The sequence below is a fragment of the Gracilinanus agilis genome, chromosome 3 (assembly GCF_016433145.1).
Source record: "Gracilinanus agilis isolate LMUSP501 chromosome 3, AgileGrace, whole genome shotgun sequence".
Lineage (NCBI taxonomy): Eukaryota > Metazoa > Chordata > Mammalia > Didelphimorphia > Didelphidae > Gracilinanus > Gracilinanus agilis.
Window position 1 is genome coordinate 30,851,150 of NC_058132.1, and position 25,574 is coordinate 30,876,723.

At 59.1% G+C, this 25,574-nt stretch overlaps 1 protein-coding gene across 2 annotated transcripts in view; it reads right to left on the reverse strand.

Moving 5' to 3' along the window:
• Nucleotides 1-2,748: 2,748 nt before the first annotated feature.
• The window catches only part of DVL1 (dishevelled segment polarity protein 1), a 36,217-nt gene continuing 13,391 nt past the window's right edge, over nt 2,749-25,574 (reverse strand). The window contains exons 2-15 of one of the 2 annotated variants that reach the window (XM_044667517.1): nt 16,110-16,179; nt 15,856-15,977; nt 14,265-14,377; nt 13,670-13,802; nt 13,097-13,190; nt 12,930-12,999; nt 12,366-12,505; nt 11,261-11,337; nt 11,084-11,151; nt 10,760-10,837; nt 9,690-9,821; nt 8,861-9,028; nt 7,757-7,963; nt 2,749-5,136 (exon numbers count right to left, since the gene is read on the reverse strand). In XM_044667517.1, coding sequence (XP_044523452.1) covers nt 4,733-5,136; nt 7,757-7,963; nt 8,861-9,028; nt 9,690-9,821; nt 10,760-10,837; nt 11,084-11,151; nt 11,261-11,337; nt 12,366-12,505; nt 12,930-12,999; nt 13,097-13,190; nt 13,670-13,802; nt 14,265-14,377; nt 15,856-15,977; nt 16,110-16,179 — 1,876 coding nt within the window. In that variant the 3' untranslated portion in view covers nt 2,749-4,732. Of the gene's footprint in view, nt 5,137-7,756; nt 7,964-8,860; nt 9,029-9,689; nt 9,822-10,687; nt 10,838-11,083; nt 11,152-11,260; nt 11,338-12,365; nt 12,506-12,929; nt 13,000-13,096; nt 13,191-13,669; nt 13,803-14,264; nt 14,378-15,855; nt 15,978-16,109; nt 16,180-25,574 lie in introns of both variants that reach the window. The other variant, XM_044667516.1, reaches the window with a different exon arrangement.

Consider the following 25,574-nt stretch of genomic DNA (forward strand, 5'->3'; position numbering starts at 1 on the left):
TGTCAGGCGTGCAGCCTGGGGGGCGCTGGGAGGGGGTCTCCCCGGGGTCCGGAGTGACCCCTTCCAGGGTTCGGGGACGCCTTGGCCGGGTGGCAGGGACGGAGACTGCGGGATCCGCACCCAGAGCTCTCCCCCGGCTGTTTGGCAGATGACCTGATGTGCACTTCCTGTGCCCCGGACCAGTGGTCTCCCGATCTGAGCACTCAGTGCTTTCCGCGGACCCTCCGCTTCCTGGTGTGGGGAGAGCCCGTGGTCGTGGTCCTGCTGCTGCTCATGGCGCTGGCCGTGGTTCTGAGCCTGGGGGCTCTGGGGCTCTTCGGCTACCACTGGGGCTCCCCGCTGGTGCGAGCCTCGGGGGGCGGCCTGGGCTGCTTCGGCCTGGGCTGCCTGACCCTGGTCAGCCTCAGCGTCCTCCAGTTCCCGGGCCGGCCCAGCCGGGCGAGCTGCCTGGCGCAGCAGCCCCTCTTCCACGTGCCGCTCACGGGCTGCCTGAGCAGCCTCTTCCTGCGCGCGGCCGAGGCCTTCCTGGCGTCCGAGTTCCCGGGCCGGGCGGGGCGCATGCGCGGCTGGCTGCGCGGCCCGCGAGGCTGGCTGCTGGTGGCGCTGCTGCTGCTGGCCGAGGCGGCGCTGTGCGCCTGGTACCTGCTCGCCTTCCCCCAGGCGCTGGAGACCGACTGGAAGGCGCTGCCCCGCGAGGCCCTGCTGCACTGCCGCGCCAGCTCGTGGCTCAGCTTCGGCGTGGTGCACGCGGCCAACGTGGCGCTGGCCTTCCTCTGCTTCCTGGGCACCTTCATGGTGCAGAGCCGCGCCGGCCGCTACAACCTGGCCCGCGGCATCACCTTCGCCATGCTGCTCTACTTCATCATCTGGCTCTCCTTCGTGCCGCTCTTCACCAACGTGCCCAAGGTCTACCAGCCCGCCATGCAGATGGCCGCCATCCTGCTCAGCGCGCTCGCCATCCTGGCCGCCTTCTACCTGCCCAAGTGCTACCTGCTGCTGCGGGAGCCGCACCTCAACACGCAGCGCTTCTTCCAGAGCTTCCTGGAGCCGGCGCCCGGCCAGGACGAGAAGCCGCCCAAGGACGGGAGCCGGTGACGGGCACCTCTGCCTGCTCCCCCAGGACTGGGGATTTTTAATTAAAAGAAAAGAAAAAGTCTGGAAAACGGGCAAACAAGAAACAAACAAAAAAAGAAACTCAACAAACCAAACAAAAATGTTTTCATTTGATAGCTATTTCAGTAGGGTTGGTTCCCTTTCTAATCCCATGCATGTTGTTTTATGCATTTAAAAACATCATTCTAAGGAGTCTGTGTTGCAAAAAAGGTTAAGAATCTATCATCAAAAGGAAGCTGGGGGGCAGCTGGGTAGCTCAGTGGATGGAGAGCCAGGCCCAGAGATGGGAGGTCCTGGGTTCAAATCCGGCCTCAGACACTTCCCCGCTGTGTGACCCTGGGCAAGTCACTTGACCCCCATGGCCCACCCTTACCACTCTTCCACCAAGGAGCCAATACACAGAAGTTAAGGGTTTAAAAAAAAAAAAAAAAAAGGAAGCTGGCAAGAGCAGCCAGGTGGATCAGTGGCTAGAGAGCCAGGCCTGCATACAGGAGGTCCTGGGTTCAAATGGGGCCTGAGAAGCTTCTTAGTTGTGTGATCCTGGGCAAGTCACTTCTCCCCCATGGCCTAGCCCTGACCGCCCTTCTGCCTTGGAACTAATACTTGGTGTTAATTTTAAGACAGAAGGTAAGGGTTAAAAAAAAAAAAGGAAGCCAAGCTCGGCCCCCCCCCCCAGTCTCCTCAGGCCCTGGATGATCCCCCCCAAGCTGGACTCTCTGCATTGAGAGCCTAAGAAACAATGCCCAAGTGGTTACTACTGATCGCTAGAAGACATCCAAAATGAGAGAGACCCCAGCCTGCCCTCAGGAAACTTCCAATCAAAGAGTGAGTTGGGGAGGGTCAGACATAGGCACAAGGAATCCCCAGTATGGTGGGTTCGAGACCAGATAAGAAAGCCATGGCTTGTGGCCGCGTGGAGAGAGGGAGCATTGAAGAAGGACAGCCTCCACTGAAGGCTGAGAGGATGCCCGGGAAGGGGGGTGAATTAGTCTGGCTGCAGGGGCAAGTAGGGGAGCAATCTGAGGACCCAGAGGGAGGGGACACCGGAGATGATCTGGGATGGCTTCTTCATGGTGGTGACTTGCCCAAGGTCACACAGGCTCTAAGCCACAGTGGGTATGGAATCCAGGTTCTTTCGGGCTAAGTTCACCCTCCTTCCCCGCCACCACTGTGAAGGCACACTTTGGTGATAAGTGGCTTATCTCTGGGGATACGGACCCCCAGTCAGCTCTAGGCCCTGTTTTCCTCCCGTGTCCCTTTTGGGGCAGGGAGGGACCTTAGGTGGCCATGGCCAGGAAGCCTAGGGGGCAGAGAAGAACAGCCTTACAGGGGCGCCTGACCTCCCCCAGCCTTAGCCCTGACTGAGCTGATGGGCACTGCAGGGACAGCAAGCAGAGACAAGAAAGGGGGGGAAAGCCAGGGCAGATACAGCTCCAGGTCCAGGAGAGAGAGGAGCAGGGCTAGGCAGAAAAAGAAACCTTCAGCACCACAGACAGCCCCAAGGCCTCAGCACTCAGTAGGGCCTCAGCCGCTCACTCACAGGGAGCAAAGGAGGCCCAGAGAGAGGCAGCAGTTTGGAAGAGCCCAGACCCCTGCAGCCAGAGGCGGAGGAAGAAAAGACAGGAGGCCGAGGAATCACATAAAATTAAAAGCTTTTTTTAGTGTTTAAAATAGCATTTACACGGAGGCGGCATTTACACAGATGCAGCTATATATTAACTATACAGACACTCGGGCTTTGATACAATATCTACAGAATAGGGTCCTGTGGAAGCGAAAGACACTGGACAGGAAGCGGTGCATTCCACACAAGCCGAGGCCCCACGGGCTGGGCACACCTGAAAATAGGCGAGGGTCTGCAGAAGGCGCCCCTGAGAACAGATGAGGGGCCACAGCGGGGCACACCTGAAAACAGGTGGGGTCAGCAGGAAGGGGCGCTGCGGAGACAAGGGCCCGTGTGTGCGTTACTTCACACTATTCGCCTTTATCCCTCCCCACTGTTGTACCTCCGCAGGCTCACGTGGGCTTCTGCCGATCACTGGGTAGTCATTTTCTTCTTTAAAAGTCACACCATGCTCATTCAGTCAGACACAAACAAAACAGACAGAAAGGCGAGTCGTAGGCAGAGGCCCATTCACTGTGGATGCTCCCACCAAGGCAGCCTGAGCCAAGTGTGCCGAGCCCACCTCTGCCGCCGCCTGGCTCTCCTCTCCGCCTTACAGGCCTGGGCTGGGGGGATCCAGAGAAACTTGGGCCGGGTGTAGGAGGGGATTTGGCAGAGAGGAGGAAAGCCACAGTCCACCTTGGCCCTGGCAGGGATAGAGGGGTGGGGGACCTGCCCTCCAGGCCTGGCGCAATAAATAAATAAATAAAACAGCATTGTTAGGGCACCCCCAAACCATGGGAGGAGAGGAGGGGGGATGATCCTATTCCCACCTTCCACTCCCACAACGAGGCGCTCAGATTTGGAGAAAGGGGAGGGAACTTGAGCCCATACCTCCTTCCCCAACATCATTGCTGACCCTGCAGCTACCAGGCAGCCCAGCCAGGCACGAATGATGGCACGGCCCCATCCGACTTCTCAACTGGGACAGCTGGGGGACACGAGAATGGGGCAGGATCCAGACAGAGGGAAGGGGCTCAGGGCTGGCTGGACAGGCTTGCCAGAGAGAGGGAGCTTTCTTGAGGGAGGGAAGGTGGGGGAGAACACTTCTCATTCATCAATGACCCACAGCAAGCAGTGGCTGGACAAAGGACAGACTAAGACGGTCACCCTCCCTTCAGGGGCCAAGAGCACGGTCATCCCGCTCCCTTCTTAGGGTGTCATTAGAGACAGACAGAGCTAAGCTTCTCCCAATGCCACCCCCCAACACAAATGCCAGACTGAACCAAGATGGAACCCTGGGAGACCCACAGACAAAGTTCTCCCTGGAGAACTGACCATGATAGGGACCGGCAGCAGCTGGCCCGTTCCTTCAGCTCCTGCAGCCTGGGCCACCCTGCCCCCTTCTCCCACCTACCAGGAAGCTCTTCTGCAGGGAAGAATGCCCCAGCCAGCCAGCCCAGCCCGTGGGGAGCCTAAGATGCTGGGCCGGAAGGGACCTAGTGCTCTCCTGTCCAACCCAAGCCCCTAACTGTACAGGGGACGAATCAAGGCCCAGAGAGGGGCATCACGAGTGGTAGACCTGGGATTCCATTCCCCATTGTCTGACTCATCAGCCTACACATGCCACCCACTACCTCTCTAGGGTCCTCGGCCCTGGGGGCCCTCCTTTGGCCCTAGCTGGGGCCCCGGGGCAGGTGTTTCAGGAACACAAACCCTTATCACATCGGCCTGAGACAAACAAAGAGAAAGCAGACAGAGTCCGTGAGAATCTGTGGCCCATCACGCATTGCTTCAGATGACCTGGGCTGAGTGCTGTCCTCTGGAGGGGCACAGTACTGAGGGGGGTTCTCCTTAAGCCTGCTGGAGGGGTGGGAGGAAGGGGGGGGTTGGCACTTCCCACAACCTTCAAGGCAGGGGGAGGCCTTATCTCTATTATTGTCCTTTTCACCAAAGCCCTCCAATTCTCCTCCTCTACAGATGTGAACCCAGAGGAGTCTGAAGGCACTTTCCCCATCACATGATGTCCACGAAGAATTCACAAGGGTTGCCCATGGCCTTCTGGAAGGACTGGCGGCTGCCAGTAAGCTCGGGGGGCACTGCGGCCAGCTCGCGTACGGGTGGGCCCCCAGGGGGACCACTGAGTGTAGCCAGTGCCCTGGTGCCCACCTTGGGCAGGGGGTGCAGTGGGGGCAGACCAGGGGCACCAGCTGAGAGCTGGCTACGGGGGCTGCTGCCCCGGCTGAGCTGGCTGGGCGGGCGCTCCCTCCGACCCCCGCTGCCCGTCGCACTGCGCACTGTGTGCTCCGACTCACTGCTGCCCCCGCTGCCCCCAGCCCCTGTCCGGCGCTCCTTCTCCCGCCCCAGTGCCCGCCGGCTGCTCTCGCTGGCACTCCTGTTCGAGCCGCTGCTCCTGCTTCCTATAGGAACAAAGGAGAAAGAGGACGCAGCATTTCAAAACCTGTCCTGTCCCCAGGAGCCACTGCCACGGCACCATCATGGTGGGAGGGGGCAGGGAAGAGCCATGCAGAGACACCACAACCCCATGACCCCCCCCCCAAGAAACATCCCAGCAGCCACAGCAGATTTAGGGAGTGGGGCAACAGGTAACATGCAAACCCAGCAAGGGCAGAGAGTAGGGGGTGGGGGAGAGGGAGGGCACCGCCAGACACTGATCACGGAAACAGCCTCAGTGACCTCAGCCCCCCACCTCCGCACGGGCCCTCCACCCCTAGACACCACATGAGGGAACACTGTACCCGCCATGCCCATCGGGAGGGCCCTGTTGGCAAACTCAGCCCCACCCCTGCTTCCTCTGCAGCTGGGCAGTCAGGAGCAATAGGGCCTGTGGCCCAGGAGACCTCTGCTTGGGTTGGGGAAAGGCAGATGGGGGCTGGAGGGAGGAGAGAGCTCCCGAGAACAACAGCCTCCAAGCCCTGCCTCTCTGGAGTGCCTCTGTCTGGGGTACGGGCATCTCAGGGGCATGCCATGGCGCCGATCTCATCAACAGGCTTACCCGTCCCCCAGAGGCATCCACTCCGCTAGGAGGCCTTCAGTCTAACGCTTGCTCAGCACAAAACAAGGGAATAATACCAAGTTATACATCAGGAAGCGCCTCTGGGGAGGCCTCCCACCCCACTTCTGTCCGACAAATCACGTCTATCTAAGCTTGGCTCACACCTCCTCCTAGACTGACCCCACTGACCGATCGCTTCATTCCCAGGCAATTCTGCACAGGGGTCGTGTGTGTGTGCCTCTGTATGGTCCCTTTTGCACACTTGTGGGTGGATCCTTACACTGAATGGGAGGCCCTGGTGGGTCATTATTCCAACTTCATTTTACAGCTGAGGACACTGAGACCAGTCACCTGCTTCAGGTCAGAGGGTCTAAACGGGCAGAGGATTCAACCCAGGTTTCTGATTCCTGAGCCAATTTTCCCCCCCAGTACATGAAGGATTTCAAACAGTGGGCTCACAGTCTCAAGAATTAGAGAAGCAGGGGACGGCTGGGCGGCTCAGTGGATTGAGAGCCAGGCCTGGAAACGGGAGGTCCTGGGTTCAGATCTGGCCACAGACCCTTCCTAGCTGGGTGACCCTGGACAAGTCACTTCACCCCCACTGCCTAGCCCTTCCCGCTCTTCTGCCTTGGAACCAATACCTAGTATTGATTCTAAGAGGGAAGAGAAGGGTTTAAAAAAAAAAATTAGGGAAGCTTCCCCCAGCTGCCCCTGGGGAGTGTGCATCCTGGCTCCCTCTCCCAAGCAACAGATCCAGGGGTCTCTGTGATCGAAGGACACCCCCCACCAGACGCTGGCAGCTACAACTGCACCAAATCTGCCCCTCTACACTCAGCTTCCCCATCTCCGAGGCTCCAATCTTGCAGTCATCCCTGAGCCTTCCCTCTCCTCCAGGCAGTGCCCCCAACATGCTCAGCTCCAGGACCAAGCCTCCTAGCTCAGTCCGTCTCCTCCTTCGTGCCCCCATCTCCTAATAGTGTGCTCGTCTCTGGCCTCCATCCCTCTGGTCCATCCTGCTGAGGCCACCTGGGCCACCCTCCAAACAAAACACCTCAGTGAAAAAAATCAAGGAAGGGGTCCTGACGACCCAAAGCACGTCAGGGCCTAGGAGGGGCCTGGAGGGGGAGCACAACCTGGCCCAGGTCACATGAGGAATGAGAGAAGGACCCAAGAGCAGAAGTCACATCTTCTGATTCTCTATCTCAGGGGCTTTTCCTCTCCGGCCCAGTGTAGACAAAAGGAGGGAGCGTCGTCGGAAGACCTGGGTTCAGATGCTGCCTTAACTACCGTTTCGTCTCCTCATCTATAAGTGAAGGACGGCTACCCTCGACAGCCTCCAAGGTTCCCTCCCACTCTAACGCTCTTCCTCGTGTGTGGCCGCTCCCACGCGTGCCGGCCCTCCATGCCCCCGGAACCACCGACGACAGGCACCCCAGCTCCACATCTCTCCCCCCGAGAGCCCTCCTCCTCCGTTCACCCAAGCTCTCCCCTGTCTTTCGAGGACCCAGCTCAGCTAGCAGCCCCTTCCAAGAAGCCTTCCCTGATGATGCCTGGCCGTCCCTCTTCTCCCTGACCCTCCCCCCATGAGGCTCCTCCAAGAAGAGGGCCCCTGCCATGTTCACAGACCCTGGGCACACACAGACCACGGCACGTAGGGACACGAGAGCCAGGGCTGGGGCCGGGGCCATGCTGCCCCTCCTGGCATCTCCATGGCACGAGGCTGGCACACATAAAAGACTCGGAGAATTCTCACGCGGGTGACCCGGGCATGCACGGTCTAGGTCAGCCCTGGTGTCACCCAGCTCCAGGGGCTACGTCAGAGGGGGGTGAAGGGGTGTCCCGGGCAGGGAAGCGTCCCCGTTGACACTCAGCCGAAGAAGCCCAGCCTTCAGGGAGCGCATTGGGGAGAGGTGCGGGGCAGCAGCAGAAACAGGAGGGAGAAGCTGATGCCCAGGGGCCAGGGGAGCCCGGGAAGGCGCGGCGGCGGTGGCGGGGTGCTGGGCGCTGAGCCCTGGGGGCCTCACCTTCGCTCTGCTGGCTCCCTGCACTCCCGCTCCCATAGCTGAAGCCCGGGTCCTGGTAGGCAGGAGGGAAGCCCGGGGGAGGCACAGGGTAGGGGTAGGAATAGCCCTGCCCCACAGGCCATGGCGCCGCCGGGTGGGGGAGCGGGGCCAGTGTGTCCTGGTCTGAGGCCCCGCTAGAACCATTGTTGAGATTGAGGGCTGCCATATCTGGGGAAAAGAAGCAGAGCAGAGAATGTATCCAATGTCACGTCCCACCCACCCTGGCTGGTGCCCTGGAATCTGTAGCCATTCACGTGCTGTCTCCCCATTAGACTAGGTGCTCCCTGAGGGCATGGGCTGACTCTGTATCTCCACAGCCTGGCATAGGGCCTGGCACACAGAAGGTGCTTAATAGGCACTAGTCCACTGACTGCCTGGGAGAGCAAGAGCAAAACAGCTTTTTCCTGGCACAGGAAAACAGGGGCTCCTGGACATTGAGGGCCGCCCCCACTACGGTCCCTTCTCCCTCACAGCTCGCTCCTCCCTGGAGCAGAATAGAAGACAGAACCCCAAGATGGGCCCTGGACACCTGGGTCCAGTTCCTGCCCTGCTGTGGACTACATAACTGGTCTTGGGCCTCTGAGAATGAGGGGATGGACAGAGACTGTCACTAAGTGGCAGCTCTAGTAGGATCTGCTTCTTCTCAGGGAGACCCAGCTCTGCCTCCATCCAATCTCAAGGGGAGGCTGTCCCCAGGGCCCCGGCACCCCCCCACCCAAACTTGAGCCAAAGGGCCGCTCTCCCAGTAAGAATAATGGCAGGATTGCTATCATGATCACAAAGCTTTACGCTATGCAGAGTGTTTTACAAATGTTATCTCAGTTAATACTCCCAACAGTCCTGGGAGGGAGCTGCTCTTATTCACACTATTTTACATATGAGCAAACTGAGGCAGGCAGAGGTTAGGCAGCCTGTCCAGGGTGATCCAGCAGGTGCGTGTCTGATGGGAAACCTGGCCTTCTTGACTCCAGAGCTCCATCTGACACACGGACATGGAGGCGGAGAAGCTATTTAGGGGTGACTGGCCCAGGGGCTCCCCCCCAACGACCTCTTGCCCATCCTTACTGCTGCACAGATCCCCAAAGACGTAGTAGCACTGCTCGGAGAACGTGATCTTGTTCACGGTGTGCCGCAGGTAGCCATGCTTCAGCATGCTGCTGGCATACTTGCGGGCCTCCCGCCGGTCTTTGAAACCCTCCACGTGTGTATACAGCCAGTCTACCACGTCAGCCCCTGGGAGGGGGGACAAGAGGTGCCATCAGGGGCCCACGGCCAGGTCTCCCCAGGAGGCAACAGGAGGGGAACGAGAGGATAGAGGGGTCTGGCCTTCTATGTCGGTTTTCCTCCGGTTTCTCCCTCTCTAATCCATCTTCTGCTCCAAGGCCACAGGGCACCCATCTCCCCCATTGCCGTTCTACTCCCTGGGCTCCAGGGGCTCCCTTGTGTCTAAGCCTCCAACACCCCAGAAAGGGTGGCTCAGGGGCGCCACAGTGCACAGAGCACCAGGAGTCGAAAGACTCACCTTCCTAAGTTAAAATCCAGCCTCAGACATTTACTAGCTGTAGGAGCCTGGCTAAGTCACCTAACTCTGTTTGCCTCCAGAAAAGAAAAAAACACAGCAAAGTCTGCAGTCCTCTCCTGGGCAGTTGTATAGGACCCCCCACCTCATCCCTTTGCCCACCCTACACTTTGCTTGAAGTGTTCCCTGTATATGTCATGTCATTCTCTCTCCTCCCACTACACCTTTGCCCAAGCTCTTCCCCCTGCCTAGAATGCCATCCCTTCTCCCCCTCCACCTCAAAGAATTCCTAGCTCTCTTTCAGATCTTAAGGGGCACCTTTCACAGGGATTCCCCCGCTGGCAGTTAGCTTATCGGTGCCACACGCCCACTCACCAATGACCGCATTGGAAATGGTGATTTTCAGCCACATGCGGTCCCGGATCTCCAGGCCCGAGTCCGGCAGCTGCATGACCTTCACGATGGCCCCCATGTCACTCTTCACAGTCAAGGGTGACTCCTCCAGTTCTGAAAGGGAGACACATCCCCTGCGTCCCTCAGCCTGGACCGCCGGCAGGGGGCGCCTTCCCCCACCCCCACCCCCACCCCGGGCTTCCTGCTCACGCATGCGCGGGGCAGCCCTCGGTCCCGCCCACCAAGATCTGGCCCCGCCCCGGCCCCACCCCCGTTCCTCATTGGAGCTCGGTCTCTCCACACTCCTCCCAGGCTGAGGGTGGGGGCACAGCTGGCTCTCTGTACCGCTGACCCCCTAGAGTAGTGACTCAGAGGAGGCTCTGGTGAGGGTCCCCTGGGAGCAAAGGCTGGGCCACGGGTGGGGGGCTCTACAAAGGCCTCGTCCACTTGCGCCCCCTCCCGCCCCGTCGCCCGGCCCCCAAAGAGCTTGGTGAAAGTTAGTCCTGTTAGTGAGGGGGCGGGGCCAGGGAAAGCCTCCAAGCTCGCCCGCCGCCGCCCTCCCGAGCCGGGCGCCGGGGCTGCTGGGCTGGGCAAAGCTTGTGTGAGAACGGGGGCAGGTGGCTTGCCATGCACAGTGGCCCGGTGGCCCTGCCGGGGCACAGCATATATACAGTACGTATATGCTGCATGTATATGTACTGGAGTATACGAGTCTGTGTGTGCACCTGTGCAGGCTACTGGGTGACCGTGAACATGAGTGCAGGCAGGTTGTGCACGTGGGCGGACAGCGAGCCCGCGGGCCGGTGTGCACGCTCACACAGGTGCAGGCCGGTGCGGAGGCTGGCCCGTGAGCCCCCCCACAACAGTGAGCCTGCGCTGGGGGCCAGGTGGGGGCCCAGTTCGCTCGCTGGCTCGCCGGCTGGCTCGCCTGTTTGCTCAGGCCCTGCTCGGCCCCAGGGGGCGCTTGGGCCGCCACTTACTTTCTGCGTCAGGAATAGAGCTTGTTAGTGAGGAGCTGGTAGATGTGATGGTGCTCATGGAGGGGCTCGTACCGTAGCGCGGGAACGTTCCCGTCAGCGCCGCCGTGTGCGACAGCCACGCGGCCGGGTCGATGGGCCGCACCGGGTCAGCTGTGAGCGTGGCCCGCGGACAGAGCCAGACGGACAGACGGGAGGGGAGGACGGACACACGCGGGGCATAGCAAAGACGAGGAGGGGCCAGAGAGAGGGAAGGTGGTCAGGATCCATCCCAGGAAGCTCCCCACCATCCTCTCCTCCAGGGCTTCCCCTCACCAGCTCCAGGAAGACCTCCCCGCCCCGCCCCGCCCCGCCCCCTGCGGCTCTCGGCACGCCCGCAGCCCCCAGGGCGTGGCTTACCCCGGGGGATGGTGAAGTAGCTCCTGGGGGTGGGGTCCCAGCACTTGGCCACCGTGAGGCTGATGGGGCTGAAGGGGGGAAGACCGCCGTCACACCCCAGTCTCCCTGGACCAGACCCCAACCCCGCCTCCAGCACCCTTCCCTCCCTCCGGGCCCCCCCCAGGCGTCTCTTCTCACCCCGGCTTGGACACGATCTCCCTCAGGACCCGGACGGCATCGTCATTGCTCATGTTCTCAAAGTTGACGTCATTCACCTGTGGGGGAGGAGCAGAGCAGATGAGGTAGGGGCGGGGCGGGGCGCGGCAGGGCAGGCAGCTGGCCCCCCCAGGACTGGGGCCATTGAGGCTACTTCCCCCAGTCCTGGCCCTTTGGCCATGGGCAAGTCACATGCTCCTCTGGGCCTCCATGTTCTCCTGTGTACCATGGCACAAGGACTGGCCTGGCCAGCTCCAACCCTCCCCTGTTCCTGCCCCCATCAGCTTTGGCCTGGCACTGTTGTGGGCCAGTCTTGTCCAACTCCCTGAGATCCCAACAGGAGTTTTCTTGGTGAGACCCTGGAGCTGTTGACCTTTTTGTCTGTGGCTCATTTCACAGAGGAAGAAACTGAGGCAACAGGGTGAAGTGGCTTGCCCAGGGTCACTGGGCCAGGAAGTGCCTTGATCTGGATTTGAACTAAGGTGTTCCTGCCTCCATGATGGGAGGTCCAGCCCTCGGCGGCTCCTCATTGGCTCCCTTCCCCAGAGATGGCTATCTGTATGCCTGCCTGCCATGATGGCTAACCTATCCTGTCAAAGGTGGCATGCAGAGACTTCTCTGTGAGCACGGAAGGCCCCTGGCGTGGCCTGCTGGGAGCCTGGCTCCGCCCCCTGAACAAAGGGCACTAGAGCCTGGGAGGGGGCATGGCATGGGGTCCCTAAAAAGTACCAAAAGGATGGGGCAGCTGGGTAGCTCAGTGGATTGAGAGTCAGGCCTAGAGACAGGAGGTCCAAGGTTCAAACCCGGCCTCAGCCACTTCCCAGCTGTGTGACCCTGGGCAAGTCACTTGACCCCCATTGCCCACCCTTACCAATCTTCCACCTATGAGACAATACACCGAAGTACAAGGGTTTAAAAAAAAAAAAAGTACCAAAAGGCTCGCCATCACTGCTGGCCAGTGTGGTCATGGGGTCTGCAGCCGTCTCCCCACTGTCTCTGCCTCGTATCCCAAGGCCCCAGGGTGGTTCCCGCCAGCCAACTGCCTGCCTGGCATTTTGCTCTCAACTGTTCCCGGCTAGGGCACTACCTGCAGCAGCATGTCCCCAGGCTCGATGCGTCCATCGGCGGCCACGGCACCCCCCTTCATAATGGAGCCGATGTAGATGCCGCCATCGCCCCGGTCGTTGCTCTGCCCCACGATGCTGATGCCCAGGAAGTTGTACTTCTCTGGAGGAGGAAAGAAAAGCTGAGTCGGCCTGGCTCGAGCATCCCTAGCTGGGTCTCCAGAATGCGGCGGGCACTGCCCAGGGAAGGCCGGCTCAGGGAGGGAAGGGGCGTCCAGCATCCCCAGCCTAAAACCTCTTTAAAGCAAGTACAGGGGACCCAGAGCCCCAGCCTTGGGTGCAGGGACACAAAAGCAGAGACCCAGGCAGGCAAAGAAGACAGAGGAGGTGCCATGTGGGGGAACCCCAGCTCCAGAGACCAGCACGGGGCATCTTCTGCCTTCTCCACTCCCCTCTGTCTGCCTAGGACAGTGGAATGGACCCCGGGAAGCCAGACCCAAGGAGGGCCAGGGATGGCCAGGCAGCAGAGCGGGGCGCCAGCCAGAGGGAGAAGGCAGGCTGAGCCTCAGGGCCCCATTCTGCCTTACCCATGTTGAGTGTCACCGTGATGATGTTCAGGGACATCGTAGAGTCGGTGATGCTGCTGAAAGAGGAGGACTGTGGGAACAGGAGGAAGGACAATGAGCGGGACTAGGCCTTCGGCCCCCAACTCACCCGCCCCCCCACCCCATCACCCGTCCCCTGCCCCCCATACCCGGTCAATCTGGCGCATTCGTTGTTTTCTCCTCCGACGTTTATGCTTCCGAATGAGTCGGGATGATGTGCTCTGTTCAGTGGAGCTGCTCAGCCTGGGGACCCCAAGATCTCAGTGAGTATATCCTCCTGCACTGGGATCCCCAATATCTCAAAAGGTAGCCCCTTAACCCAGGACCCCAATATCTCAGCATGTCCTATCCCACTTTGAGCTGGGATTTCCAACATCTCTGTGAGTGCCCCAACCCTGCTCTGGGGATCCCAACATCTCCATGGGGATCCCCTAGTCCCACCCTGAGCTGGGGATCCCCAGATCTCAGGCATTCCTCAGATCCATCCTGAGCCGGGGTACCCCCATCTCCTCACCACCGTCTTAGATCTAGATATTCTTCCATCCCATCCGAAGCCTTTGGACTCTTTTGTCCCTGTGACCCAAAACCCAGCAAGCCCCGGATAGCAGGAATCCCCTGAAAGGACCTCGATGTGGGCAGTCCAAAGCCAGGTGTTCCCGCCAGGGGCCACCCTGGTGAGGCAGCCTGTCCCTGAGGCCTGCTCTGCCTGCTCCGCTGCCCACCTGCTGGTGTCTTCATCCTCGGAGTCGATGAAGCTGCTGGACTCCAGCTCGCTGCTCATCATGGTGGAGGCGCTCTCATAGGTGCCCGGCTCTCGGCGACGCTCCAGCTTCGGGTGCCCATTGATCCGAGGGGCTGTGACAGTGGCACAGCGGTCAGGGGGGTGTCCTTGGGAGCTTCCGTCCCATGGCTACACCAAGACTGTCCAGATCTTCCCCATAGCCCTCCTGCATAACCCTGTGACCCGAGGCCTTGGAGGGGAGCTGTGGCCCCAGAAGGCAGTGGCCTTGCTGCCAAGTAGAGGAGCTCCTTCAGGGGCATCTCCATGGGCAAAGCTTGGTCCTTCAAACAGCCAAGGCTGTGGCATCCCACCAGCTACCCTGAAGACCCTGGACAGATCACCTCATCCCTCTGGGCCTCGGCTTCCCTATTTGCCAAATGAACCAGTCAGCCTCAAAGGGCATCTTTTGCAGGGGTTAGATGAGCTCTTAGAGATAGATTGGGGGTGGTGCTGGCTGGGAGATTGTGGGAGAGTCGTTATAGGAATCCCTTTTGGAGGGCCCCCTGGGTGGGGGAAAGGCCCCCCTACACTCTCACCATCTTCATGGCCCTCCCGGTTCCGCCGCCGGTGCCGGTCCCGTCGGTGGCTGACCACAGACTCCGTGCCGGTCTCATTGTCCAGCCCATCTCGGCTACTGGCAGCGTTGGGGCTGCAGGGAGGCCCAGAGGCACAGTTTGGACTCTCTGGCTTCCCCACAAGGCGGGCAGGGCTTCTGGGGAGGGTTCAGAGCCTCCTCCCTTCAAGCCCCTTTGAGCACTACTGGGGCCACCCAGGAAGTGGCTTATCTCTGTGCCCTGTCTGTGCCATATCTGTGCCTCACCTGTGCCTGTCTGTGCCATATCTGTGCCTACCTGTGCCTGCCTGTGCCTCATCTGTGCCTCACCTGTGCCTGCCTGTGCCACATCTATGCCTGTCTGTGCCACATCTGTGCCTGCCTGTGCCACATATGTCTCACCTGGGCCTGCCTGTACCATATTTGTCTCACCTGTGCCTGCCTGTGCCACATCTGTGCCTCACCTGTGCCTCACCTGTGCCTGCCTATGCCATATCTGTGCCTGTCTGTGCCTGCCTGTGCCACATCTGTCTCACCTGTGCCTGCCTGTACCACATCTGTGCCTGTCTGTGCCACACCTGTGCCTCACCTATGCCTGCCTGTGCCACATCTGTGCTTCACCTGTGCCTGCCTGTGCCACATCTGTGCTACATCTGTGCCTCACCTGTGCCTGCCTGTGCCTCATCTGTGTCTCGTCTCCCCAAGGGCAGGGGGGTGAGGGTGCCCTTCTTCCCTCCCCCAGCACCTGGCACCCAGATGGCACTCGACAAATGTTTATAAACCGAACTGGGCGTGGAACCAGAGGAACGAAGTTTGGATCCCAGCTCTGACGACTGAGCAGGACATTTGGGATTTAAGGGTCTTGGTTTTCTCATCTGTAAAATGAAGCAGCCTGACCAGAGGGCACATGGGGGGAGGCGTGGGGGGGGGGGCGTGGAGGGGGGCTCCAGGTCTAGGGAAAGAGAATGGCGTGACCAGGCCTGCCACCAGGGGGCAGCGCAGGCCAGCGTCCGAGGTCTGGGTAGGCCGGGCTCCAGCAGGCCATCCTGCAGGCCACCTCGTGGGAATGGTCGGGGAAGGGGAGGAAGGAAAAGAGGCCAAGCTCAGACCAGGGAGCATGAAGGCACCGCCCTGAGCGCGAGGCTGGAGGCTGGGGATGCCGGAGGAGCTGGGGTGGGGTTGGGGGGCTGTCCTGGGCCGGGAGGATGAAAGTAGAAGGGATTCTTCCTGCTAAGCAGGAGCTGAGCTCCCCTGTGTCTACCCTGTGGCGCGGCCTCAAGTGTTCTGAGCACCCCAAATACGGGGGGCCCACCAGGAACTCCTGGCTGTGGCGGGGTGGGAGGCCAGGCCTCGTGTGTACAAAAGAAGGTGGGGAGAGGCCACCTCTCCTGGGGCCCCCCATCTATCCTCAGGGTTCACAGGTGTGATTTCAGGTCTGCTTTCTCTGGCCCAATAGCAACGGGCTAGACCAGAGCCGGGTACAGCAGGGCCGCCTCCCCTGACTCTGACCATCATCCCTCCTCTGACCCCGCCGCCCTCCGGCCCTCACCCCAAGAGACCGAGGAGGCCCTTACTGAAAGGAGGGTGGCCGGGAGTCCCCGATGCCCCCGGTCCGTTCGATGGGCGGAGGCAGGTCTGTGTGGCTCTCAGTGCACTGAGATCCAGCGTCTGAGTGGGAGTTCTCCGCCAGGACCAGCTGCAGAGGAATAAGAGATGAGAGACTGGGAGCCCCAAAGCCTCCCCTGCCCCAAGCCCCCGATTCTGTGAGCCCCTGGCATGGAATCAGAAGCGATCCTCCCCAGCCACGGGGTCCCTGGAAGTCACTCACCCAGGAAACCACTCTTCCGTTAAAACAGGGGAGCTTGGCATTGTCATCCGAGATCTCCTCCTTCACCACCCTGAGGAGAAAAGGAACCAGTGAGACGGGAGGAGCAACTCTGCAGCCCAGACCAGAGGCAGCCTCTCTCAGCCCAAACAGGGCCATGTCCCACAGATAAACTCTCCATCCTCCGGGCATCCCCCAGGCCTGGACCGCCCTTCCCCACTTCCACCTCCCACCTTCCTGCATCCGGAGCCCTCTGCACTCTGGCCCCTTCCCTCTGCTCACTAGTTCCACTTTGGCCTGCATAGAGGGGGGTTCGGCATGGTCATTGCCCCCTGCCCGCCACTACACCGCGAGGGGACGGACTGCCTGCGCCCTTCCTGTGGTCCCCCACACGGAGCAGTGCCCGGCGCACACGGGGCGCTTCATGTTTCTGATGAAACAGCCGGTGCTCATCCCGCTGCAGCCAGGAGCAGGCGAGGCCTTCCCTGCCCTCTCCTGCCCTGCTCCAGGGGTGTTCGGGGGTCACTCTTCTTCATCTGGCTCCTCTCCCCAAAACAAGGCCCTCAGCTCCCTGGGGACCCAGCTCAGGGAAAGAGCAACACATCCAACAGATCAAGGGACCGAGCGAGGGCTCTGGGGCGGCCCAAGCTCACAGGCCCCGCCAGGGCACGCGGGAAGGGCCACTGGAGGTCATCTGGTCCAAAGACGCCTCGCCCCAAGTCTCAGGACACCCTCGTCCCTCTTGTCCTGCCCCCTCCGCCTTTCCTCTCCTCCAGAAGCCCCCCATCCTTCCCAGAGCTCTCGGGCGCGCTCTTCCTGCCTGTCTGACAGCTGGGTCCTCTCCCCCTCGTCTCCTCCTCTTTCCCCTTCCCTCTCCTGCTCACACCTCTCTCCCTCCCTTCCTGCCTCTTATCTGTCTCAGTGATCTCAGCTGTCTCACCTCAGACTGCCTCTACCAAAAGGGAGCTCGTGATCCCCCCAAGCCCTCCCCCTGTCCCTCTCCCCCCACATCCCATCAGTGGATGCGGATCTGGCATGTCCCCCCCACCCCACCCCCAACTCTATAAGGTCTGGTGGCTCCCTATTCCGTCTGGGATCAAATCCCAAATCCTCTATTTGGCATTCAAAGCCCCTCCGGGCTTTCCGGGGCTCCCCTGCCCGCCCCTGGCACTGGCCTCCTAGTTCTTCCTCAGACAAGACCCTCGTCTCCTGAGCGCGGGCATCTCCTCCCCAGCTCTGCCTCCAGCTTCCCTCAAGCCTTGCCCCATCCTCGATGCTGGCCGCTGTCCATTTACCGTCTCCACAGCTCGTTCGCACATCAGACTGTGACCCGTCTTCCGCCCCTCTCTGACTGCCCTGCAGCTGGCGCGCTGCCTGGCACCGAGCAGGGCGGTCAGCTCACGCCCCCCGCCCCGACGAGGCCTCCCCTCCCGCAGGGACCACTCGCTGCCTCTTAAAGTTCCTTTTTGTTTTCCTGGTACCAGACTTGTTTTGGTCTGCATATCCCCAGGACCCTGCACCAGGTAGATGCGGGGAGCTCACCACCTCCCAAGATGGCCTGTTCCAATGAGGCAGCCCTAACTTGGGAGGTTTTTCCTGGTCTCCGGCAGACATCCCCCTCTCTGCAATTCACCCCCAATTCCTGTCCCTGCCCTCTGGGGCAAGTAGAACAACCCTAATCCTCTCCCCACTGGAGCCTTCTCCTCGGTTTTTTTGTTTGTTTGTTTGTTTAACCCTTCCCTTCCATCTTAGAATCCATCCTATGGATCAGTTCCAAAGCAGAAGAGTGGTAAGGGTAGGCCATGGGGGTCAAGTGACTTGCCCAGGGTCACACAGCTGGGAAGTGTCTGAGGCCAGATTTGAACCCAGGACCTTCCATCTCTGAGCCTGGCTCTCTATCCACTGAGCCATCCAGCTGCTCCCCATCATAAGATTAAAATCCTTTCATTGTATTTTTTCCCCAATCAAAAACAGAAATAATTGTAAACATGTTTTCTGACATTGTGCGATCCAGATTCTCTCCCTCCCTTTTCCCCAAGGTGGCCAGCACTCCCGTACACTATAGATTCCCATATTCCTCCCGTTGGGAAAGAAGATCCAGAGGGCACATCCAGCACGTGGCCAGCCTCTATGGGGGGAGGGTGAAGGGGAAAGTAAGAACATGAATCATGTAACTACGGACAATTTTTCTGAAAATAAAAAATAAATAAAAAAGAAGCGGTCAGCCTCCCTCCTCAGGCCCTTCTCTGGCCGGCCGCAGAGAGCCCCTCCAGTGGTTTCACCCCAATCCTCACAGACTCGGCGTCCAGGCCCTCCCCTGGCCGGTCTCCTTCCTACACAGCAGCCTGCATCAGAGGACGGGGAAGGGGGGGGAAGGGGCGGATCTTTGCTTTCCAGCCCCCCACATTATGCTCCTCTCGTGAGCTGCCACAGAGGAAATACGCTTCTTTAAAAGCTGCTACCAAGACTGCCCAGATCTTTCTCAGACACACGGGGGGACCTGGCAACGCCTCCCCCTCCTCATTCATCCCTTTACTCAGCGAGGACTTCTGGAGCACCGAAATACTCTCCAGCCAGGTAGGTGCCGTTGATAGAGAGAGCCAGGCCCAGAGTCAGGGAGACTCATCTTTATGAGCTCAAATCTGGCCTCAGACACTTGCTGTGTGACCCTGGGCAAGTCACTTCACCCTGTTGGCCTCAGTTTCCTCATCTGTAAAATGTGCTGGAGAAGGAAATAGCCAACCACTCCAGGATCCTTGCCAAGAAAACCCTAAATGGGGTCCCTGAGAGTTGCACAAGACTGAAAAAAGGCACAAAGAGGAAAAATCAAGCCATGCCCATTGCCTTCCCGGAATCTACACGCCAGCCCTTGGGAAGCTCACTGCACTCTCACTTTCTTTCACTGCCTGTTCTGTTTCATCTTGGCACCCATCCTGCGAGACCCTGACTCGATGCACTGGCCAATCTGCTAAAGCTGGGCTTTGCCCAAATCTCTGCTAACAGGTTGACTGGCCCAGGGCCGAGGCCAGCGTTCTGCGGCGCTCCACGAGAGCCTTTTCTCTCCTTGCTTGCCACGTGGTGCCTGGACTGAGAGCCGAGTGGGAATTCCGCCTCACACTCAACCAGCTGTGCGACCCTCGGTGTGTCCGGACGATGAGGGTCTTGGCCCCGAGGAGCTAGAAAGCCGTGACCCCAGGACAGCCAGGAATTCAAGTCCAGATTCGAGTCTGGCTCACAGAAACCAGATCTTCAGCTGAAAACTGGGACATTTGCCCTTCTCTGGTTCTGCAGCCAGTTCGGGAAAGCACGGATTAGGTATCAGCGGTGTTCCAGGCACCGTCTTTAGGCGCTTCGCAGAGATCTCATCCCATCCTCACAACGGCCGCGGGAGGTAGGCACTGCTCTGCCCCCCGTTTTACAGATGAGAAAACTGAGGAAGCCTGAGGTAAGTGACTTGCCCAGGGTCACCCAGCTAGTGAATCTAGACACCCAGCTGGTCTGAGGCCAGAGGGACTCCACCTAGTTTGCCCTGGATCTAAGCAATCCGTCTGTACCTGGCAATCTGGTTAATCAGGGGCAGCCTGTGCCACTCCCATCGATGCCTTCCTGGCTGGCACTTCAACTCCTCACTGGCCATTTTCGGTCTGTTCCTTCTGATCTAAGGACGGTGGAGGAAGTCTAAGGGCTTGGAGGAGGAAGAAGAAAGAAAAGAAAATCTGGGGAGCCCGGCCTTCTCCGACAGCTTCCTCCTCCTCCGTCTTCAACTTCCTCAAACGGTCAGATGCTCTCAATAGTTTGTTGTTAGTTGTTTTCCGTCGTCCCGACTCTGTGACCCCACTGGGGGTTTTCGTGGCAAAGACTGGAGTAGTTTCCCTTTCTAGCCCATTCCACAGATGAGGAAACTGAGGCAAACAGGGTGAAGTGACTTGTCCAGGGTCACACAGTCAGTATCTGAGGCTGGATTTGAATTCAAGTCAGACACTCTATCTACTGTGCCACCTAACTGCCCCCCAGCTTGCCAAAGAATTCTTCTTTCTGTACTTTCTGTGCCCTTCTCTCTGTTTTTTCTCTTCCTCTCCCTTTCTCTCCCCCCGTCTGTCTGTCTGTGTGTGTCTGTCTTTCTCTCTCTCTCCTAGATTCCCTGGAGGTCTGCTTTGGAGGTGACCTCAATGAGTGACTGGTCTGGAGGTCTGGCCATTCGAGCAGGACTGAACGCCCATCACTGTGGCCAGCCCAGCAGAAGAGCAGGAGATTCCGCCGCTAACACTTTTCTCTTAACCCTGGGCTCCTCCGTTCTGCTTGGCTCCAAGGGTTCAGGGCTCCCCCTTTGTCCTCTGGGGGGCCCCTGTTCTCCTCTCTTCAGAGTCAGTCGTCCCCTTGTCCGATGGTCACCTGGATGGCAGAGAGGCGGTCCTCCCGCTCCTGGGCCTTTTCTGCCAGGAGGGAGACTGTCTGGACCTGGAACCTGGCCATGGCTGAGATACTGGCATGAACCTGGAACCCTCTATGCAGCCAACTGCAAAGTTCACCCCACTCGCCAGACCGTCTAAGCAAAATCCACACACAGAAAGAGAGGCACGGACTCGAGACCAAGACAGACAGGGAGACGCTCAGACCCGTGACAAACTTGGACACCCAGCGCGGCCTGTGGATGGGCCCAGGGCCACCCTGATCCGAGCCTGAAGGGCAGGGGAGCCCCGAAACACCCCCCACCATCATGGGGCGGCTCAATTTGTGTGTGTGGAGGGGGAGGCCTACCGTACTGTGAGTAAGGGGCATAAGGGGCTTGCCTCCCCCTCCCCCACCTCCCAAAGAAGGGCAGTCACAGCTGGCCTTCCTGCTCAGGCCCAGGGCCAGAGCCTGGCACCCCCCTTGCCTTGCCTCCAGCGTGTGCCAGGCAGTTGGAGAAGTGTGCAGAGACCATGTGACTGAGTAACTCAATCCTTCAGACTCTCATCAGAGATTGTGATGAGCCCCTTACCTCGAGGCAATCCCCAGCCCCCCCAAACTCCCCAGGCTCAGAACCAGGGAAAAGGGGCCGAGTGCAGAGCAGCGTCTCTCTGTCTCTCTCTCTCCTCTCCCTCTCTTTTCTTTTTTCTTTTCTCTCTCTCCCCCTCCCTCTCTCTCCCCCTCCCTCTCTCTCCTCTTCTCTCTCCTCCCTCCTTCTCTCCCTCTCCCTCTCCCTCTCCTTCTCTCTCTCTCTGTTTCTGTCTCTCTCTCTGTCTCTCTGTCTCTCTCTCTCTCTGTCTCTCTTTCTGTCTCTCTTTCTGTCTCTCTCTCTGTCTCTGTCTCTGTCTCTCTCTCTCTCTCTCTCTCTCCATCATTTTCTGCTCTAAGGACATCCTGACTCCCTCCAAGGCATCCCTTACATACCAACTTCTCCAAAAGGCTTTTCTTGGTTCTAAGAGGGGTCCGTGTGGCCTTCCCCATCCCGTCCCTCCTAAGAAGAATCTGCATTTCTCAGAGGACCCAGATTGAGAGCTACACTGTACAGAGGAAGAAACTGAGGGGTTAAGCCCAGAGAGTTTCAGGGATTTGTGGGGATCTGAGTTCAGTTCCTGTCGTCTCCAGGCTCGGTGCTCTAGCCACTCCCCCACACTGCCTGTATTTATTTACCACAGATCTGTTTCTTCCCTCGTGTGGAATGTAAACTCCCTGCAGCCAGGGACATCCCCAGAAGCTCCTCTACCTGGCCCAATGCATGGTTCTGGACGTGCCAGTAGAATGCAGCAGGCAGGCAGGGCCCAGCTCTCCTCCTCCCCCAATCACGACAATAACCGACGGCCAACGCCAAGGAAAAGCCGGCCGGATTGGCCGAGCTCCCCCTGCGGCCACCTCGCTGGCCCCATTTTCCTGGACACGGTCGGGGTCACAGACTGGGAGCCGTGGAAGGGGCCTCGACTGAGCCTCGTATTTTACAGACGTGGACGCTGGGGCCCATTAGTCAAGGGACCGTGGAGTTAGAGATAATGGCCTCCAGACGAGGAAACTGAGGCCCAGAACCTAGGACTCCACTTGCAATGCTTTTTCTTCTCAGACCCGTACTAGCAGTCCTCCTAACAACTCTAAGACAAAAGGGCAAGAACTTGACAAAAGAGGTTAAGTGACTTGGCCAGGGTCACCCGGCTAGGAACCCAGGGCCTCCTGTCTGCAGATCGGGCACTTTATCCGCTGTGCCACCCGCTGCCCTTTCCCCCACTACTGCTGGGCCACCACCATGTTGCCTCCATCTTGTTTCTCCCCTCCCCGTGACACAACACAACCTCTGGCAACCCAGGTGCCAGGGAAACCGCCCACACCGTGCCCACCACTCTCTGCCCAGGAGCCACTCACTGAAGACCAGCGTTCTAGGAACTTGGTTTTATTTTCATTTTTTATGGGGCCGCTGGGTGGCTCAGCGGATGGAAAGTCAGACCTGGAGTCAGGAGGTCCTGGGTTCAAATCCAGCCTCAGACACTTCCTAGCGGGGTGACCCTGGGCCAGTCACTTCACCCCCATGGCCTAGCCCTTAGAACCCATATTTAGTGTCGATTCTAAGAGAGAAAGACAGGCTTTCACCGAAACAAATGTGATCCTAAGACCGAAGGAAGGAAGGAATTCCAAAACTGTATTCTTATGGATTTAGAACGAGAACTCGGAGAAGGGGTGCACAGGCTCCCCCAGCGTGTCCTCACCTCCTTCCCACAGGAGGCCGGGCTCCGGCTCCCGTCCACACCTCCCAGACTCGGGAGCGGCTGCCCCGTGGGCCCCGGCCTCGCACTGACCCCCCCAGAGCCGGCCAGCTCTCCCCGCCCCCCTCCCTGCAGGAGCTCTCTGGGCCGGGCTCCAAGGCCCGTGGAAACAGCCGTGTTCGCTCCCCATCCCAGGAAGCCCAGGGAGCCCAGAACAATCGGGCTCGAGGGGGGAAGGGGCAGGGAGGAGGAGGAAGTCAGGGGGGCCCCCGGCCTGGGTCAAGGCCCGGCGCGGCCTCCATTTTCCATGGGTGTAACTCGGGCCCTGGATCCTGGGCTCTGTGCCTGCCAGCACAGAAAGGAGGCATTTCCCTCTGCGCCCCACGGCCCCCTCAGAGCCCCCACAATCCCCTGCTCTCGGGCTCCCACGGGGGAGGGGCACCCAGGTAAGTGACACGAAATCCACCCAACGTGGCTGCGGACGGCCTCCTGGGGAGAAGGCAGGAGGGCCGGGAGTTAAGGGACTTGCCCAAGGTCACTACGACAAAAGTCCCTACAGCAGGGAGGCGGAACCTTTGGTTTCACAGCGATTCCTCTCAGACTCACATTTTAAATGTGTAAAGACAGCAAACACACCAAAACAGGAATGCAATTTTAGGAAGTCCATCTTACGGAAAGAGTCCCCAACAACCATTTTAAATGAGTTCTCGGGAGGTAGGAGAGCCAGGCTTGGAGACAGGAGGTCCTGGGTTCCAATCCGACCACAAACACTTCCCAGCTGGGTGACCCTGGGCCAGTCACTTCACCCCCACGGCCTAGCCCTGACCGTTCTCCTGTCTTGAAGCCAATACCCAGTATGGATTCTAAGAGCCTCAAAAAAGAGTTCTTGGACCCCAGACCAGGCACATCGGCCCGGCAGACTGACAGGTTCCCGGAGGTGGGGGAACGTGGAGACAGGACTCGGGGAGGCAGCACAGGCAAAGGTGTGAGAGTGGGAGATGTCATCGTCCTGAAGGGCCGGGCCGACTGGAATGGAAAGAGCCAAAAGGGCCCGAATCTGAGGGGGACCCTAGAGCAAATGGGGAGCCCCTGAGGGTTCTTGAGCAGGGGAGTATCACCCTCAGAGCGGAGCTTTAGGAATATCGGCCGGGCAGCTGTGCAGAGGTTAGACAGAGGAGGGTGAGGGCCAGATGGGCCAAAGACGTCCCAAGTTCCATGAAAAAAGAGGCTCGTGAGGACAAGTGGGAGCCTCAGACCCTTCCAGGCTACTCTCTGACCTCCGGCTCATGCTTGCCTCTCTGGGCCTCGCGTTCCTCATCTGTTAAATGGGCTTGAGCACCTCTCAGGCCTGCCCAGGGGCTCTGTTGTCATCACCGGCCCAGCAGGATTGAGGTCCGGCCTCTTTCCTTCTCCTGAAGCCCGGCGGCGGCCCAAAGGTCTCAGAGAGGGTCCCAGGGTGGGAGCAGTCCCAGACGCTCCAGACCCTCAGTGTTCCCATCCTCCCAAAGAGGCTCACTACGGAGCATTTACAGACATGATCTCCCTGGGAGGGAGTGCCAGGATTATCCCTGTCTCACAGATGAGCCAGGAGAGGGGAAATGACTTGCCCAAGACCTCCTAGGCAGCATCCAAGGAGAAACTCAAACCCAGGTCCTCCTGACCCGAGTCCAGCCGGCTCTAACTCGCCAATGCCACCTGCGACCTCTGGCCTCCAGATAACGCTCAGCCCGCGTGACTTTTTTTTTTTTTTTTTTTTTTTTAACTCCTGACTGTCTGTCTTACTGGTTCAAGGCACAAGAGGAGTAAGGGTTAGGCAAAGGGGGTAAAGTGACTTGTCCAGGGTCACACAGTTATGACACAAAGCAAATTAAAAAAAAATAGCAACTACCAAACTAATATATGCAATGATGGCAACAATGTAGAAAAAAATGTATTAACCCTGACCTTCCATCTTAGTCAGTACTATGTATTGGTACTAAGGCAGAAGAGAGGTAAGGGCTAGGCAGTGGGAGTGAAGTGACTTGTCCAGGGTCACAGAGCCAGGAAGTGTCTGAGGCCACAGTGGAACCCAGGACCTCCCGACTCGAGGCCCGGCGCTCCATCCACTGAGCCAGCTGTCCTAGCTGCCCCTGCTTGACTTTTCAGACTCAACATGCCCCAAAGAGCCCTCGACATCATCCCTTCCCAACCTCCGAACAAACCCTGCGCTCCCCAGAAATGTCCGATTATTGTCACGGGTAGCAGCGCCGGTCACCCAGGCCTCCAGCCTCAGCACCAACCTGAACCCAGGCACCTTCCTAGACAAGGGCAGCTGGGGGGTGCTTGGAAGCAGGAAGATGAGTTCAAATCCAGCTTCAGACACTAGCTGGGTGACCCTGGGTAAGTCCCTTCACCCTGTCTGCCTGCCTCAGTTTCCTCATCTCTCAAATCAGTCAGAGAAAGAAACCACCAACCGCTCTAGGACCTCTGCCAAGACAGCCCCAAAGGGGGTCACAGAGTGTCACCTCCACAAGTCAGTAACTGTGCCCAGCCTTGTGTGAGGCCTGCGGACAGGCAGGTCCTGCCCTCAAAGAGCTCCACAGTCTAAGAGAGGAGACAACGCATGAGAGAGAGGGACGGAGGGACGGAGGGAGACAGACAGAGACAGCAGAGACAAAGAAGAGACAGAGACAGAGGAGAAAGAGATAGAGGGAGAGAGACAGAGACAGCAGAGACAGAGAGAGAGACAGCAGAGAGAGAGAGAGACAGAGAGAGAGACAGAGGGAGAAACAGAGAGAGACAGAGAGATAGAGAGGCA